Source organism: Carassius auratus, chromosome 4 (assembly GCF_003368295.1).
Source record: "Carassius auratus strain Wakin chromosome 4, ASM336829v1, whole genome shotgun sequence".
NCBI classification, from domain to species: Eukaryota; Metazoa; Chordata; class Actinopteri; order Cypriniformes; family Cyprinidae; genus Carassius; species Carassius auratus.
The window spans coordinates 35,658-54,717 of record NC_039246.1 but is presented as its reverse complement, the minus strand read 5'-3'; the positions used below and the strand labels follow the sequence as shown (position 1 = coordinate 54,717).

The following is a 19,060-nucleotide window of genomic DNA, read 5'->3' as shown; positions in this document are numbered from 1 at the left end:
AGTTGGTGGGTTGGTATTAATGTTTTGTCTCAAATTGGTCACCCTAGTCTCTTTTTAAGCTTTTTTTTTTTTTTTTTGCTGTTAAATAATATAAAATTTAGTCTGTATGATTAAATTCTCATTCCCACTCACCTACTTCAAGTGATCTCTTCTTCAGTCATACCTTCGCTTACTCACATTATCAACTCCTCTCTTCACTCTGGAACATTTCCCTCATCATTTAAGCTGGCTCGGGTAAGCCCACTGCTTAAGAAACCATCTCTAAATCCAGCGCTTCATGAAAACTACAGACCGGTATCCCTTCTGCCATTACTTGAGTGAGCTGTGTTCAACCAGCTTTGTATGTTCCTTGTACAGGACAACCTCCTGGAAAGCAACCAATCTGGCTTCAAAAGTGGCCACTCAACTGAGACTAAATCCTCAGTACTCATCTTACTGGACCTGTCTGCTGATTCTCCTGTCCACCCTCAGGAAGATGGGCATCTCTGGAACTGCACTCCTGTGGGTTAAGTCCTACCTCTTTGACAGATCCTTCAGTGTGTCTTGGAGGGGTGATGTTTCTAAGTCACACCACTTGCTACTGGGGTTCCTCAAGGCTCAGTACTTGGACCACTTCTCTTCTACATCTACATGATGTCATTAGGATCTATCATTCAGAACCATGACTTTTCTTAACACTGCTACGCTGATGACACCCAACTCTACTTCTCATTCCAACCAGATGACCCGACGGTAGCTGCTCGCATTTCAGCCTGTCTGAGTGACATTTCTAGCTGGATGAATGACCATCACCTTCAGCTTAACCTTACAAAGACAGAACTCCTGGTGATTCCAGCTAACCCATTGCTTCAACATAACTTCTCTATACAGCTGGGCTCATCAAGCATTACTCCTTCCAGGACAGCCAGAAACCTAGGAGTTGTGATGGATCATCAGTTAAGTTTCACAGACCACATTGCTACAACGACCCGGTCCTGCAGATTTGCCTTATACAACATTAGGAAGATTAGACCCTTCCTGTCAGAGCAAGCAACCCAACTTCGTCCAAGCTCTTGTTCTCTAGACTTGACTATTGTAATGCTCTCCTGGCTCTTCCTGCATCTACTGTCAAGCCTCTGCAACTGATCCAGAATTCAGCAGCGAGGGTTGTCTTCAATGAGCCAAAAAAAAGCTCACGTTACTCCTCTCCTTATCGGGTTACACTGGCTACCAGTTGCCAGTTTGCGCTCTGCAAGTGAATGACACCTTGTGGTGCTATCCCAAAGAAGTTCAAAATCACTCTCACGGTCCTTCTCCTGGACTGTGCCCAGCTGGTGGAATGACCTCCCAATCTCAATTCGTACAGCTGAGTCCTAACTCAATTTCAAGAAACATCTAAAGACTCATCTTTTTCGTACGCACTTAAACAACTAATATTAGCACTTTTCTTTCTTTTCTTGTCTTTTCATAAAAAAAAAAAAAAAAAAAACCTGGACTAACTGAGACTTGACATGGCACTTGTATACTGTTGTTGTTCTCTTGTTGACCTGACTGCTTCTATTGTTCTCATTTGTGAGTCGCGTTGGATAAAACTGTCTGCTAAATGATTAAATGTAAATGTCATTACCGAAAAATAAGTTCTCTCAACCGCAACTGGCTTTAAATTGTTGTGATAAGTGAGAATGTTGTTGCGGAGGATGAGGTGTCTTAGCATGTTTTACTAACAACAGAAGCCATGATGATTTAGCCAGGTTTTTACTCAATTACATTAATGAAGTATATTTTCATAGAAAAATTTTAATCTAATATTTTTCTAAATGTGGAAAACTTGTTTCAGTAATGATAAATCAAATTGTCGTGTACACTTTATGACAAGATCAAATTTTATTTTTAACTCAAACAATATGAAGAGATCTGCCTACCTGTTAGATGTTGCTTACATTAAAATCAAAATGTATCTAATAAAAAATTGTGTGTACAAATGTTCCTGAAAAAATGTTGCGGAGGATGAGAACATCAGTCATGGACATTTTATTTTTCCACTATTGTATCATTATTATTATACATGAATTTACAGTCTATAATTTTTCTGTCATGTGAAAACATATAACAGAAAATTAATTCACTTTAAGAATATTTGAATTCTAATTTGTTTAAATTTACAACATAAGTTCAGACACAGCTTGACATATTGCGGTAATGAGAAGTTCAGTAGATTATGAAATAAAATGCAAAAATAGTTCATTCCTATGTTGAAATTACTCTTTGTGCAAGGTAGAGAACACTATTGTCTTTATTATGATGTTTTTGTGAATAACAAAATTGCACGTTAAATATTTAAAATAATTCGTGCCATGGCATTTCAACAGTTTCGTGAGAATGACCAGAGTATGAATTTGTCTTTTTGGACTTTTGTATTATGTTTTAAACTTTGTCAAATAAAACAAACAAAAATTATTTATTTTCTAAAGGATTATTTCAGACAGGAAAGTGTGTTTTCTGAAAATGTTTAACCTCAAAAGAAGATCCATTTTGAAATCTGAAATCTTGATCATATGTAAGCATTTGTCATTTTAGGTGTATGTCTATTCTGTACATTTTATGCTGTTAATAAGTCAGTATTTTGTACAATTTAGTGTCTGTGCAAACATAAGTACATTTTTGTTTTATAGAACCACATTTTACATAAAATATAAATTCTCACAAGATCACATTGCATATATAAATTTATAGATACACACATAAAATGCATAAAAAGAATTAAAAACACTGGGGAGAAAAAGGTATATATAAAATACATTTTCAGTCCCATTTATTGACCAATTATGCAATAGCTGCTAAATTATTACCCCTTGTTAGACATTATGTGCTCTAGCACAGCTCAAACAGAATATGTCCTGTCTTCTTTACTATTATAAATCACATACTGAACTGGCTGAGTTTGCACAGTCTATAAATCATGATCCAATGTTCCCTCATTGGTCACGCATTTAACACATGATGTTGACAAAGGGGGATATATGGAATGTAACCTGGGACCCTTTTCATAAATCAAGTTTACCAAATAAGCCAGGCCTAACTGAAATAAGCCTAGCTTATTGGGTAAACTTGTTTTATGAAACATGCTCCGGTATGATAATATTGCAATTTGCGCTCAAGTTAATATTGAATTAAAGCTGCATAGAAATAGCCCTAGCACCCAACAAGTTTGTCAGGCTGCCAGGTACACACTGCTTGACAAAAACCCAAGATCTTTGCAATTTAACATTGCGAAGGCCTTATGATTACACTCAACAAATGAAGATGGATCCAATTAAAGCTATAAGGGCTGACAAAACAAAACTGAACAAAAATCTGAGGAAATTCAAAATAGCAAAATGGCTTTGTTGTGTTTATGACTAAGCTCCAAAATTTTATTTTGTAGGTGTAGGGACAGTACATGCATTTACTGAATGTCATACACTCATATAAAAAATAGCAGGAGGGTCGCATTGTTATAATTTTATAGGTGGTTCTTTTGAACCATTTTACCTCTCTCAATTCTGAAACACATAACAGATGTAAATTTCCACCAGTTCAACAGTGTGCAAAGTATTGGAGCATGTTTAGGTGCTTTAAAGTGTGATTCCATTTGGAAACCAAGATGATGAAAAAAGCAATTCCAAGAGGGTCCTCGCACATCGGTGTTTGGGCACTATTGAGCTGAAAGTTAGAGCTGATGGAACACAACATAATTCCCTGAAGGGCCTCGGTCTAAGTGTCTTTTGAAATGTCTATACTGAGGTCTTTCTCCCAGGACGTCTTCAAATGTTGGATAGGAGGAACTCTTAAAATATTCAACAAATCTAGAAACAATACCTTTAAAATTTGAGTTCAGATTTCATACAAAGACAAAGATATTCAGGTGATTTGTAAATTTCAAAATTGGGATATTACTTTTAATGTAATACCGTTCCTGTGCCTTTCTAAAGAAATGAGAATGGGGTACAAGAAATCGCTTTTTTTTTTTAAACCTCTTGTCACTGAGTAAAACTGTGATTTCTTACCAGAAATAGTCAAATTATGTTTCAGTTTGCTTAGAAATCTGTATCTCTCCCCTGTGCGAATTCTTATGAATCTCTAAATTCCTTTTTGAGGTGAAACTCCTTCCACACTGAGGGCAGGTGAAAGATCTCTCTCCTGTGTGAACTCTCATGTGATTCTCAAGGTTTACATTGTTTTTTAAACTCTTTCCACAGTAATGGCACATGAAAGGCTTTTCTCCGATGTGAATTTTAACATGATCCTGAAGGTGATTTGTGTCCGTGAACCTTCTTTTGCACCGATGACATGCAAAACTATTGCCTCTTGAATGAACTCTCATGTGAGTTTTAAAGTTTTCTTGACATGTGAAGCTCTTTCCACACTGTTTGCAGGTGTAAGTCTTCTCTCCAGTGTGAATTCTCATGTGGACAGTGAGGTTTTTTTTCTGTGTAAAACCCTTTCCACACTCTTTGCAGGTGTAAGGCTTCACTCCAGTATGAACTCTCATGTGACTCTTAAGACCTGCACTTCGTATGAAACTCATCCCACACTGTTTGCAGGTGTAAGGCTTCTCTCCAGTGTGAATTCTCATGTGCACATTAAGGTTTTTTTTCTGTGTAAAACACTTTCCACACTGAACACATATGTGTGGTCTCTCTCCAGTGTGTACTATCATATGAGTCTTAAGATCTCCTTTTCGTCTGAAACCCTTCCCACACAGTTTGCAGGGGTATGGTTTCTCTCCAGTGTGAATTCTCATGTGCATATTAAGGTGACTTTCCCGTGTACAACTATTTCCACACTGGCAGCATATTAACAGTTTCTTTACGATGTGAATTTTCATGTGGTCTTTCAGGGTATCTTTACTTTTGAAAATTACTCCACACTGTTGGCAGGTGAAAGGTTTTTCTCCAGTGTGAATTCTCATCTTGGAATTGAGGGTTGTCATTTGCATTTTTGTATATTTTTTTGGCGGTGCATTCTTTTCATTTTGTGAGCAACCAATAGATTTTTCTTCCGTTTTGAAATCATGCTGATTCTCATTTTGATCTTTGTCTTCGGTTTCATTCAGTTCTTCATTCTCCTCTTTCAGAGCCATCAGGGATGAAAAGAGACAACAACAAGTTTAATGGAACAAAGTAACAGACATCCATTTGGCAATGGTGTCAATTACAAAAATTAATTGCACATTTACAGTAATTGCATATTTACATTGTCATAATTTCACAATGACTCCCCAAATAATGTAGAAATATCATAATAATTGTGTATTTACCATATATTGTTTAATGGCATCTTTTTACCAAGTAACCTATTGTTAAGGAAGGCCATTGTCATTGATACAAATACAGCTATTGGTGTATTTTTTTTACATGGATTTTCCTTTCAAATTTAGCTATTATAGCCATTCAGCATTAAAGTTTCACTGAAAGCCATGATTTTTAACATTTATTTGGATTTAAAAAATTGTGAACATAAAACAATCTTTTTTTATTTACATCTGTGAATTAAACTGCAACGTTTTACTTTAATACTGCATTCCAAGCCTACTCTCATAGTTTATGTAAAAAACATTTATGTAAGTCGCACTGGACTATAAGTCCCATTTATGTAGAACGGAGCGAGGCTGGTGGAGTTATTGAAAATGAGCGAGTCCCAAGGATGAGATGGAAGGAAACAAAGGAGGAGCGACGACAGTGAAGGATGGGAGAGGACCAGGCCTGGGCTTTATTTTGTGTTTTGTTTTTTGTCTGTGCGCGACAGTCGTCCACGAGGGGCTGTCGCGCTGTTTTGTGTTTGTTATGAAAAAGTTTTGATTTGATTGTCTGCCGGTTCCCGCCTCCTTTTTCCCGAGATTATAAAGTGTTACACTCCTGAACAAAACAAAAAAAACAGGTGAAAGGACGGAGAAATTAGCAATCTCTTTTATATACATATACAGTCGGTGGACAACCATAATGCCTATTACCACCTGCATGTACCGCCACCGCAGGGCCAAGGCATTTACTGCGATTTAGTCGCATGTTAAGTTATTCGTGAAACTCCTGCTAGGTGCCGCAAAGGGACGGGTTGCAAACTGACTGTAATTGTAACATTTTGGTTTGTAAATGGAGATGAAACGACTAAGTAAAACAACAATAACATTTATAATATAACATACTTAAAAACCATAAGAAAATCTGGTGCCTCACGTGCACACATTCACTGGAAACAGGGCAGTAGTTCACCGTGCCATTGGGCCTGAGCAGCAGCCCACTTTGGTATATTTTTGTTATTTTTTTTTTTTTCTGTCAATATTGAAACTACAAAGCCTATTTTACCTAATGAATAATAGTTAATCTTCAAATGGGCAACATCACGAATATGAAAACATTTGGATTTGTCCTGAATGAGAAAGGTAAGCACAACCTTACCTTATGTTTAGCTTTATTATTATTGTTATTATTATTAGTTTTTGATTATAATTAAGCCTATATTATTATATACTGCAATTATATTTATCCATTTGAATTGTATATTTTAAATTCTTGTTCTGTTAGATTTCTTCTGATTTAAAGGATTTGTTGTAAAGTGAGGGGAACTAAAAATATCATGGTACATTATAAAATTATTAGGACTAGCGTCATTATTTCTGAATGTAACAAAATGCGACTTACATAACTTTTTTTTCTCTCAAAAACGTATATTTATTTTAGCTTGTTTTTAAAAAACATGCAGCAAACAAAAATAGGTGACTAATGCTGCGTTCACACCAAACGCGAATAGAGCTTATGGCGCAAATGATTTCAATGTTGAGTCAATGTAGTGTCTGGACCCTTACGAAAATGAACCACTTACTTCAAATAAAACCAAAAAACCATAGTTACTGTAGTTAAACCATGGTAACCACAAATTAACCATGGTTTTGCTATATTAACCATAGTTTAACCATGGTATTTGTAGTAAATCTGTGGTTTTACAAATGGCAGTCAATACGCCAAAAAACCATGGGTTACTACAGTTTTACTATAATAAAACCATGGTTATTTTTCGTAAGGGGAGGTCTCGCGGCACGAATTAGACATTTAGCCCGGTGCGGTAGACGCAAATTTGCCTAATTCGCACATCTAATTTGATCAAATGATGCCAATTATACACACAACCCGTAAAGGTGCGTGACGTGTTATGTACGAGTCGAAAATGCTAGGCACATTAATTTTCACTTAAACTGGCGAACGTTCTCAGCGGAAAGTGAGGAGCTAACTGATCTCTGCTTCATCACAGTTTGCACATATCTGTTTCGTCACGAACGTTGATCTGCCTTCAAAAATCTTGCTAAAAGAGTCACCATTAGTTTGGCTTTTGTTCACACAGCGCTCATGTGACCCGGGATCAATCCCAGAATCAATCCCGGGACGTGTTTGGGTTAATACAGAAGGCGACCCAGCAATGTTCTGGGTCCAACGTGCAAGTGTGAAAGGGGCTTCAGACTAGTTTGCTCTAGATGCGCGAATGCTCAGCTGTGAACAATTTAAAAAAAAAATCTATATAAAGGTTGCTGTCCCATTTTATAAAGGAATTGTTACTTTTAAAAACAACCAAATTATATGGTTCAATCAAGATCTTTGGTTACTATACAAGATACAAGTTCATTTAGGCTATTTAACGTATTGTGACATTTTCATCCGTTTTAACTTATAAACTCCTTGAGATTTTCAGTTTAATAGTATTGAAAATTCAAGTTGAATCTATTATAAAAAACTGAAGGTCTATGAAATGTCACTAAATAAAGCATTTTTTAAACAATGACACTTAAAAGTTTTGATCTAAAATATTATTTCAACCATATAGCTTGTGAATTAAAAAAAATTCACACTTTTCAATGAAAGAACACTTATAGGTGGCCTCTGATGTTTGGATTTGTACTTCAATATAATGAGGTACAAGTTTAAGAATAGGCTACACTGTTTTTTTTTCCTTACTCTCTCTTTCTCTCTATTTAACAGACTTAACTTACAATGAAATACGTCTTCCTTCAGGTAGACCGAATGTTTTCCGGCCTTGCTAAATGTTGGGCTCCTTATCAACAAATTGGAATCACCTCAAACTGATTTCGTATAATAAAAATGTGGATGGTGAAGCAGGTGCAGCTGGATGGAGGATTCCACTTGGCCTCAAAGCCTTTCTCAAACTTTCATTTTCCCAAAAAGAATGATTGTTTGAAGAGTTTGTTATTATTATGGTCTGGTGAAACATTGCCTGTGAGAAAATAATAATAATAATAAAAAAATAGGGCTGCTGTGAGTGCTGGCTGAGCCAATCCAGGCCTGATATGATATATAAATCATATATAAAAGATCAGCATTTAAACACTACAATAAACACTAGAATTATCTGATCGATGACGCGTTTATGTTACAACTTTTTTTCTCTTTTAGATAGAGCATGTATAATATGATTTCGTTTTTTTTCTCAGGAGACATGGAGGTGCCTCTGAGAGTGAGACCAAGAAACTGGTGAAAGAGACACGCAACAGCCAAAGAGACAAAAACTTTTGTAGCCTTCGCTGCTTTGTCCCATTTATTTATATAATAATGCACGATATTATGCAATTAAATGTAATTGTAGCCAACGTAACTAAAATTTATTTCAATAAATACACTTTTTTTTTTTAATTTTGCAATATTTGTTATTTGTCACATGTAGTACTCCAATCAAAATTATAAACGCAACACTTGCTTTTGCTTCCTTTTTTCATGAGCTGAACTCAAAGATCTAAGACTTTTTTATGTACACAAAAAGGCTATTTCTCTCAAATATTGTTTACAAATCTGTCTAAATCTGTCTAAGTGAGCACTTCTCCTTTGCCGAGATATGCCACACCTGTGAGGTGGATGGGTTATCAAGATGCTGATTAAACAACATTATTGTTCAGGTGTGTCTTAGGCTGGCCACAATAAAAGGCCACTGTAAAATATGCAGTTTTATCACAAAGCACAATGCCACAGATTCACTAAAATGCACATTTTAGTTTGCAGTCAGGTGTCAACTGTTTAATATGTTCAAGCACAGCTTTTTGAGCCAGACGGGCACAGACGCAGGTGACCCGAGGCGACAATACAGTCGGCTTTCATCACCGCTAGTTGGTTGATATCAGTTCGGTGTGTCCCGGGGTTTAGGTAGACCAATTTTGTGCCGTAAATAATAGGACGATTTTCAAACTGGCTACCACCACAAGTATATTTCAAACCTGTGTGAAGCACTGCATAGTATATTTTAGGGACGTGTAAGAGTAAGGAAGGAACAATCACACATCCATACCCAAAATAATTTTTCTATGCAGTTAATGAGTGTATTTAATAAGTAGTTAGATAAGAATAAATTTCAGTGGGAGTGTGTGCAATTTACATCGCACAACAAAACAAAAGTATCAAAAGTAGTGTTTACTAGTTATTTTACTCATAAATTGAAAATCCCAATTATAAAACCCCACAGAAAAAATCTCGAAGGAACCCGCGGTGCGTAACAGTTTCTGGTTCTGATGTCAGAGAGCATCACTGATATAAACTCAATGGCCATGTTCTCTGATCTCTAAAGCCCCTTAAATGAAGAACAAATCTAAGCAGCCTGCAGCAGTAACTACTAACTATAGCAAGCTTTATCAGCTGGAGAAATGTTTTATATTACTAGCAGAATTATGTTTTTTTTTTTTTTAGCTTTTTGAAGTTTTCTTCAACCTGGAAGTGCCTGGAGTGCTTTTGAGAATTAAAAAAAAAAAAAATACTTAAGTTGTTTATTCACATTTCATGGCTTTAACATTTTTGATATGATTGCATAATTAAGGAATATAAATACAAATATTTGGGTGTAATATTATACAAAATAAATGTTTAATTACTACACTACACATGATATTCTTAAAAAAAATTGCATTAATGTCTGTAGATCTGGTTTTAATAAACCAACCTGTTTGTTCCCCAGTTTCTTCATGTTTGGCTCTGAATGTTTCTTCAATCCTAATGTCTTCACTCTCCTCTTTAATAAACGCCATCTTAGTTTTTTCCTCAGTATCTTCATGTTTGGCACTGAATGTTTCTTCAATCTTCATGTCTTCACTCTCTTCTTTAATAAACTCCATCTTTGTTTGTTCCTCAGTTTCTTCATGTGAGACACTGAATCTTTCTTCAATCTTCATGTCCTTGCTCTCCTCTTTAATAAATGCCATCTTTATTGTCGTGTGTCACGTGGATCTCAGTTAATCCGAGAGTTTTTTCTGTCTGTTTGAACACTTTGTCCTGTTTAAGAAGAGAAAAATAAATGCAAGCTAAATCTCTGGGTTCTTCTCAATCTGTTCCCTAGTTTAATAGCACAAAGGACAAAAAACTGGATTAAAAAACAAACAAAAAACAAATCAAATATGAGGTTAATTTTTGTATTCAGATTTATATTTGGCATTTACTGATTTATGATTATATTTAATACTTTGTCAAATTTCCTACTTCCACCGGTCTCACTCTGTACACTCTGAGTAATCACGTGCATCAGACTCAAATGATGTTTCTCTGTTGATCTACCCATCAGCTTGCCTCATATCAGCACAATCATTGAACAAAGATAAATTTAATCTCGAAGATGAAAACAACAGTACTGATCTGGGCACATGTAGGTTATTACACTCAATGATAAAGGACAGCCAAAAAACATAGACACGGCTGTGTGTCGAACTTGTAGGAGAAAATACCACCGATATATGGCAACACCACAAATCGGGACATTCTAAGACGCTTAACATTAAAAATGCTTAAAGTGGTTTAAAGTACTAACACTGTATCAGTACTAATGTGATATTAACAGACCAAACTCACTAAACATCATACTAATAAAGTATACTATCTGGGTGATTCTCATTAATCATAGTTTCAAAGATTTTCTATTTGACATTTAAAAAAAAAAATTAAGCATTAAGAGCCTGGTCTGAAGTGTCGGTAACCATACATTTTAAAAAGTTTTATTGACAATTTAACAGCTTTTAGAACATATTTTCCAACATATGTCCTTAAAAATCTCATTACCACAACACTCTGAAAAGGTCAGTGCCATGGGGAAAACTAATACATTTTTACAAATGGTTTATTAAAAGTCATGCAGTTACTTGAAACTCTGAAATGAAATAGATTTTTATAACAACATTTTTATGTGATTTTCAATGATTTCTCTCAGTATACCAAACACCTTCTGCATTTTGCAGCCAATTTTTTATTATTTTATTAAAAACTGACATTTTCAAAATGATGTGGCAAACCTGAAAGAACATGATGTATGGATTCTGCACATACATTTAAAAGCAAACTACTATTTTTTAATTTCTTAAATATTAACCCTTGTGGATTGTTCAAATTCACTACCCTTTCGAGTTGTTTGTGGATGAAAACATACATTTGAAAACATTTTTGCATAAATCTGTTAATCAACCTCAGTCCTGATCAAAACTACTTAAATGTTTTTACAAAAATCCAAGATTTTAACTATTTAATTGCCGAGTTCATAAATGATGTCACTGGATTTGGGGGAAAAAACACACAAAATGACTTATTTTCAATATAAAAGTAATTGTGGCTGGATTTTTTTTTTACTTTTTATAACAGTCTTGGGCATATCAAAGATTAGTAGAAACATTGGCTTTGATGCATTTTTAGTTCTTGTGCAGCATTAGATTTAATTTTTTCTCCCTAATTTGTTGTTGGTGGCTGTTTTTGTCCCACCTACTTCTATTATAATGACATTTTTTGATTGCAAACCCATGATACCATGTAATCATGCATTCTTGATTGTTTGTGGTTTTCCCTTTTTTTTTTTTTGGTTGAACCCGGCAATGTTACTAGGTCCCCGACCCGGGTCAAACCCGGGATGTGTTTGCTTTCAAACTTCAGGCGACCCGGCAATGTTCCGGCAATATTCCGGGTCCGACGTGCAGTGTGAAAGGGGCTATAGACTATTTTACTGATGTCCTTGCTACATTTATGGATCTGGGAACATTGCAGTTGTGTTGCTGTCTATGGGAGGGGCAGAGAGCTGAGCAAAAATATTTTAATTTGTGTTATGAAGATGAATGAAGATCTTATGGTTTTGGAACGACATGAGTAATTAATGACAGAATTTTCATTTTTGGGTGAAATATCCATTTAAATATAATGATGTCCACAGGCTTCTGTGAGGGTTAGGGATCGGGTTAAGACATAGTAAATAACATAAACCTGACATAAAACAGTGGAAGCCTAATATAGTGAAACAAATATTTGTATACGAACTACCTGTAGTTTACCTGCTTTGTGAGGACTAAATGTCTGCATAACGTAGTATGTATTCATGTTTCTCTCCCCTTAAATCAAATGGCTAAATAATCATACAGTGATGATAAAAAATTTAGATAATCATAATGTTAGATGCACCAACATTTGTGTAGGCTTCCCAACTATTTTTGATAATTACTCCTGCTGTAACCTCTAACCCATAATGTCTCTCTCCTTCCTGGGAGTTGGTGGGTTGGTATAAAAGTTTTCTCTGAAATTGGTCACCCTAGCCTTTGCTCAAGCTTTATATTTAATTTAATAACTCATTATATACATAAAAAAATAGTCTGTATGATTAAAATCTCATTACCGAAAAAGAGGTTATCTCTACCGCAACTGGCCATAAATTGTTGCGGTAAGTGAGAATGTTGTTGCGGAGGATGAGGTGTCTTAGCATGTTTTGCTAACAACAGAGAAGCCGTGATGATTTAGCCAATTTTTTACTCCGTGTATATAATCAGACATTAATGAAGTACATTTTCATAGAAGATTTGTAAATCTAATATTTTTCTAAATGTGGAAAACTACCCGTTTCGGTGATGATAATCAATTTGTCGTGTACACGTTCTGACAAGAGAACTTTTAACTGGAACAAAATTAAGAAAAAGTTTAATAAAAAGTTAAACCTCACATTTCAGCCTTTAAATAAAGAAAAGGTATATGTCAAAATGCTAATTGCTTAATAAACCTTTGCGATCACAACAGCAAATTAGTTCTCGAGCGGAGATTAACATATTTACAACATGCTTTAACCTCGCGCACTCTTCCCTAATTATGTTTAATACGTGAGTGGGAATAAATTGTGCTCATGATGAAACAGTACCAGAGCATTCTCAGAGCAAGTGAAAACCTCAACGCTCCGACTTTCAGAAAATCCACTCATAGCTCCAGACAAAATCACGTCGCTCTGCTCACATACTCTGTCTCGCAGACTTCAATGCACTTTGAATGGAACATATAGCCTACAGTACGTTCACTTCGAACTGGAATCATGGCGTTATATCCAGTGATGTCCACTTCACAGGGCACTTACGTTTGAATAGAACAAATGTCTGAAGCCATAAAAGAAACATACTAAATGTGCAGGGCAGGGGGCGCGAGGACTGGAATTGAGAACCGCATCTTTAGGTAAGCTATTACATGGAGCAAAGATGAAAACAAAATGTCATCAAATCGTTTCTGAAGACAGTCAAAACCATCAGAGGTGCATTCATATAATTGATTAATTCATATATTCATTCAAATAATTCCCTTAGCACTCTTTTACCCATTTTCCGCCCTGTTTTGACTCAAAATTAAAAGCTACTCTGCTGTGCGCACCTGATACTGTTACTGAAAACTGTGCTTTATGCTGGACAGGATTCATTTATCTTATTTATATATTACTAATAACAAAATATAACTATTTCAAAATATATTAAAAGCCTCAAACCATCATTTAATTCATATTATAATCTCACATTTGTGTCTGAAGCTATAATGTTAATATATTTTTGTGCAGTCTTGTGAAATATAAGAGCGTACGCTGTTTTCTACATGTATTTATGCATTGTTTAAAAGAAAACAGTGCATTCTACTCTACAATGTTTTTTATTTTTTATATTCTGGTTTAATTTGATAGCGTTTCAGAATATCCATTCATAATTTAAAACACTATGACAATGTATATATACAGCCATTACAATGAAACTAAATATTATATAAATTTGCCTTTTTTATTTTCATTTTAACATATAGTTAAATTGAATACAAACCAAAGATAACCTGTTAGATTTACCAAAAAAAACTAATATTTTATGTATAACCACTAAAGACATTATCAGAGCCAGTGGCACACATCAGAAGGACTAGCCCAGGTATCCTGCTGATCGCATGGAGCTTACCTTCTCTGAAACTGGCTTTTTAAATAGGTGTTGTCTTTCTGTCTATCTACTCAACCTCGAGCCAATAGCCTTCAAAACCCTTGAAAGAATAAAAAATTCCACCATTGTACGCACAATAAATGAATTTAAATGGATTTGTTAAAAAAAAAAGTTTAACTACCCACCCCGACCCAACCCACAGGTTAAGAGAAGAAGTGCTAAGTGCTGCACATCCTGCCCCTGACAAGCATCTAATGTCCAGTCATCACCGGATGACAGATTATTACCCAGCTAAAATGTGAAAGGGACTTCTCAACCATGAACAGGGTAATACAAACTTTTCACAATAGGATTTACTGCTTATGTTAATCTGTCCCATTTAACAGTTCATGCATTTGCAGGTCAAGACAAACATCTGCAATAGGCTGCAAGGAGACAATCTTGCAGCACGCATGCGGATCTCAATAAATGGACCAGACGTTTCTGACTTTCCATATCAAGAGGCTCTGGAAATGTTGTTCCAGACGCCCAGAAAGATACACTGCTTCCACATCATTTGATCAAACCGTAAACTCAAGAGTGTTTTTGCATTAAAGTCATTTTGCTGATATTCACCTGTTTCAATGTGTTTTTTATTTGTTATTTTTTTTTACAAAATTAAAAAAATTTATAATACAACAAAATAATATATCCTAATATATTATGTTAACATAATAAAATAGAAGTGTATATTGAGAATACCCTGGTGATCAGTATGACACCAGTGAAAAATGAGTTGTAGCCTTTAAAAAAAGTATTTTTATAAAGAAAAACAGATTCCGATAAATTAACAAATGAATGACAGTGAGGATCATACAGCGACCATAGACAGTAAGAGAAATGGACACAGCGATCCCATTGGAACTCAATTGAGACAAGTGAAGCCCATTTTTTGCGTTTTTTAGCACTTCGTCCCCTTAGAATTAAAAGGTTCTATCTGACATTTTTATCAAAATTGAGTTATTCACATATTCTTATTCTTTATTTACATTATGTGATGTTTTATTATAAGTTGTGTACATTTTGGGATTTTTTATTGAAAAAACAAAAAGGTTCTATCTACAGAAGTCTATGGAACACAACTTTAAAGCTCAATATCTCAAAATTACTCAGAACGCAGATAGAACCTTATAATTCCAAGGGGAATTATACGCGCAGACTCAAACGAAGCTTGATGACATCAGCAACCTGTCTGCCAGATGTAAATCTTCTAGTATCTGTGAATGCAAACTGCCATAGTTAATCTTGCAGAGACGGCGAGCTTGAGCGGGGAGTTCTTTGTCGTGAGTGAGCAGGAGTAAGTATTATGATTAATTATTTAGTATAGTATTTTAAAATGTAACGCCAGTACGCCATATTAAGTTAATTGCCTGCGAGCTTCTCCTCCTGTCTGTACGGTTATTTCTCTACTGTGCGACAGAGAGTCGAGTGGTTATGATGCAATCGTTAGCCTATTTTTACAAAAACTGTTTCTACGGGCCATAATGTAACATAGAAGGTAATGGAGCCCTTTATACATTGTCGTGTATCTTTAGAAATAAATAATGGACAAACGGAGTCTTTAAACGCCTCAGATGTAAAGTTATTCGCGGTCAAAGTGACGCCAAAATGAATGGGAGTCAATGGGAATGCTAACGCAAGTGAAGTTCTGCTACAAGATGGCGGCACCTGGCCGACTTCAACTTCCGGTCGACTTCCTTGCCGCCTGACAGCGACTCTAGTAAGGCCACTGCACCATTGACGAGTTCGAGTTGTGACGCTGGCAGTGTCTTATAAACCCAAAGATTACATTGTGTGGTGATTGGACGACTCAAAAACAAAGAATCGAAATTTGTTGGAGGCAACCATGGGATCTTAAAAAGGGTGTGTTCAACAAAAGGAGGTGAGAATGATTTTTTTTGTTTGTTTTTTAGTACATTATGCCACATTAAGTGTTTTCTTATAACGGTTTTCTATGGGAGGAAAAGGCTTAACATGTTATTAAACGTGTTGCATTCATATTCGGGGCTCATCTGATTTTTTGTTGATAGTATACTTTATCTGAAAGACATCTGAAAGAAACACAGATGGAGCCAACATTAATTAACACAATTCAGTTCTGGTGAGCAAAATATTCAATTAAAAACTTTTTACTGTGTATATTATTAATAACAAAATATAAATTTTTCAAAATATATTAAAAGCCTCAAACCATATTATAATCTCACATTTGTGTCTGAAGCTATAATGTTAATATATATATATATATATATATATATTTTTTTTTTTTTTTTTTTTTTTTTTTTTATATTTTTGTGCAGTCATGTGAAATATAAGAGCGTACGTACGCTGTTTTCTACATGTATTTATGCATTGTTTAAAAGAAAACAGTGCTTTCTACTCTACAATGTTTTTTATTTTTTATATTCCGGTTTAATTTGATAGTGTTTCAGAATATTATCATATTTCTATACAGATCTAAAATACATGTTTGTATTAAAGTAAAAATGTATTATAAATAACGTTACATCTTTCATGTGGAATTAAATCTGATCTCGTTGGTATCTGTTCACTTCGAGAGCTCAGGACTGTTATTTCACTGCAGCAGGCTCTCGCCTTCATTTCAGACGCATCTCAAACAAGAGTTTCATCAGATCTGTGTTAACAGTTTCTTTCTGAAGAGAAGATAAACTGATTCACTCAACATGAAACGCACCGTTTCTGTTACTCACACGAAATAACCTTCAGTAGTGTCACTAGAATAAGCACGGTTCTATAGACAATTCGCCAAATACGATTGATTTAAACTCTTTATAAAGATTAAAGCACAAACCTTTTATCAGCCGAGTCACAGACGCGGGAGCGCGCAGCAGCAGTATGACGTCACAACGACACTCCAAAATAAAAGTTTTGTCTAGACGCTAAAATAATAACATTTTACATTAGTAAACAAATACGTCAAAACAATATTTTCTACAACAATTAAATGTATGGTCAAAATTATCTGTTTTTTATGCTAAATATATGAAGATATTTTGTCAATTGAATGCCGTTGTTATGGATCAACTGGGGATCGTGTTAACTTTATATATATATATATATATATATATATATATATATATATATATGGATTTGAGACTTAAATAAGAAGCAGCAAAAAAAAAAAAAAAAAACACAGAGCTTAGTATTTGATTATAATCAGACTCATTAACTGCTTAAAAAAAATATATATATATATATATATATATATATATATATATATATATATATATATATATACGCAAAATTAATCTCTTTCAGTATATGAAAATTAAAAAACTTAGGAGAAAATTTAATTAAAGGAATGACTGTATGTGCTACATTTTGAGAAAAATTACTTTCTATACATTTGCCAACGGTTGCAATTAACTTATTTATTCTTATTATTAGCTGACAACCACAAACAAGAAAAAACTCTACTAAATTCTTTGTACACCAAAACACTCGGAGAGCACAAAAACTTTACTGCAGCTCATTGTCAACCTTGCGAGAAAAAAATCCTAATACTACTAAACTGGAGAGTCTTCTTTCTTGAAATATTGTGTTCCGGAGAAATGTCTTGATAACTTTAAATTTTGAGAACAAACGATTAATTGCATGACAAAATCTGGTGACAAGTCATCAGTGAATCACTAAAGCGTTTGCCATTTAAATAGATCATTATCAGTGAAGCGCCGCAGCAGACCAGGGCACAAAAACGTATAAATATATTTCACTCAAATCATTAACAGATTAACAAAACGAAAGGAAACAAAAATAGTTTTTCACTGTGACATGATCTAACGTTCACATAAAGGAATATGAGGCAGAAAGCCATTCTCTATTTTGCAAAAGTTTAGTTTTCTTTTAATTCTTTATTATTATTATCATAATAATATTTTTTCCAAGGCTGTACAGTGATAAATGGTCTTGCTTGTTTGACCAACCAGCGTTGGTATCAAACTAAATTATGATTAACAGAAAAGCAATGCAGTGATCGCACTGGAGCCTCATGCGCATCACCTCCCTTGACATCACAGCCTGTTCATTATCAAAACAAAACACTTACAAAGAAACATATAGAAAATTACAATGCTCCATTGAAATAGTCCAATGTTGCGTTTAGCGTTTAGCCATAACAGCATCACTGTGCTGTTATAGCCTTTGTGAAGAATGATGATTTACGTAGATAATTCAAGTGCAAAGCCTATATGTAATAAATATTATTTTAGCAAACAAATATGTTGTGAATATGAAAACATTTGGATATGCTTCAGTTGCCTTTAATTTGTTTTTGGCTTGACATTTATATAGCCTAAATAACATTAAATACGGAGAATTTGATGTGGAGGGAAGGGGAAAAATAGCCTGTGTTTATGTTTGTAAACAGCGATTTTAGCCTACATTATTTCTGAATGTAATAATAAAATGCGAAATTTTTTTCCCTCTCAAAACACAAATTTAAACAAGTAGTGTTTTTTATCCATGCAGCAAACATTTGAAATATCTTATAATAATGCTTTAATATCTTTTTTTAAACATCTGGCCAAAATCTAGAAAATATACGACACGATTTTACGACTTGCCAATTTCCGAAGCAATCGCACGAAGTTGATAGACGCATTCGACTTGAAGCACTGCTGCACAGAAAGATCACTGTATGACATTAAAGTACCGTGAGAGCGATAAGAGAGAACACATATTCAATGCATTCGAATCGTCTTCGTCTTTCTTCTTCTGTGGTTTTCCTAGTTCGTGATTGGTCAACTTCAGATAGAGCAACAAATCGGCTCGATCAACCACACACGTCATGAATTCAAACCGATAGCT

General features: G+C 34.7%; 1 protein-coding gene across 1 annotated transcript; it reads right to left on the bottom strand.

Annotated features, from left to right (window-relative positions):
- Positions 1–2,254: 2,254 nt before the first annotated feature.
- Positions 2,255–17,106, bottom strand: LOC113066362 (zinc finger protein 501-like). Its single transcript, XM_026238281.1, has 3 exons — positions 17,046–17,106; positions 9,949–10,277; positions 2,255–5,088 (listed from the first exon to the last, which is right to left on the bottom strand). The coding sequence occupies exons 2-3, from the start codon at positions 10,205–10,207 to the stop codon at positions 4,040–4,042; spliced, it is 1,308 nt and encodes a 435-aa protein (XP_026094066.1). The 5' UTR covers positions 10,208–10,277; positions 17,046–17,106; the 3' UTR covers positions 2,255–4,039.
- Between the last annotated feature and the right edge of the window lie 1,954 nt (positions 17,107–19,060).

What these genes read in the sequence shown, in the direction of transcription:
- LOC113066362 (XM_026238281.1), bottom strand. Translation starts at nt 10,207, where the DNA reads ATGGCATTTATTAAAGAGGAGAGCAAGGACATGAAGATTGAAGAAAGA. An exon ending in AGAAACTGGGGAACAAACAG is followed by an intron (nt 5,089 to 9,948) that starts GTTGGTTTATTA and finishes TGGCTCTGAAAG; the next exon opens with AGGAGAATGAAGAACTGAAT.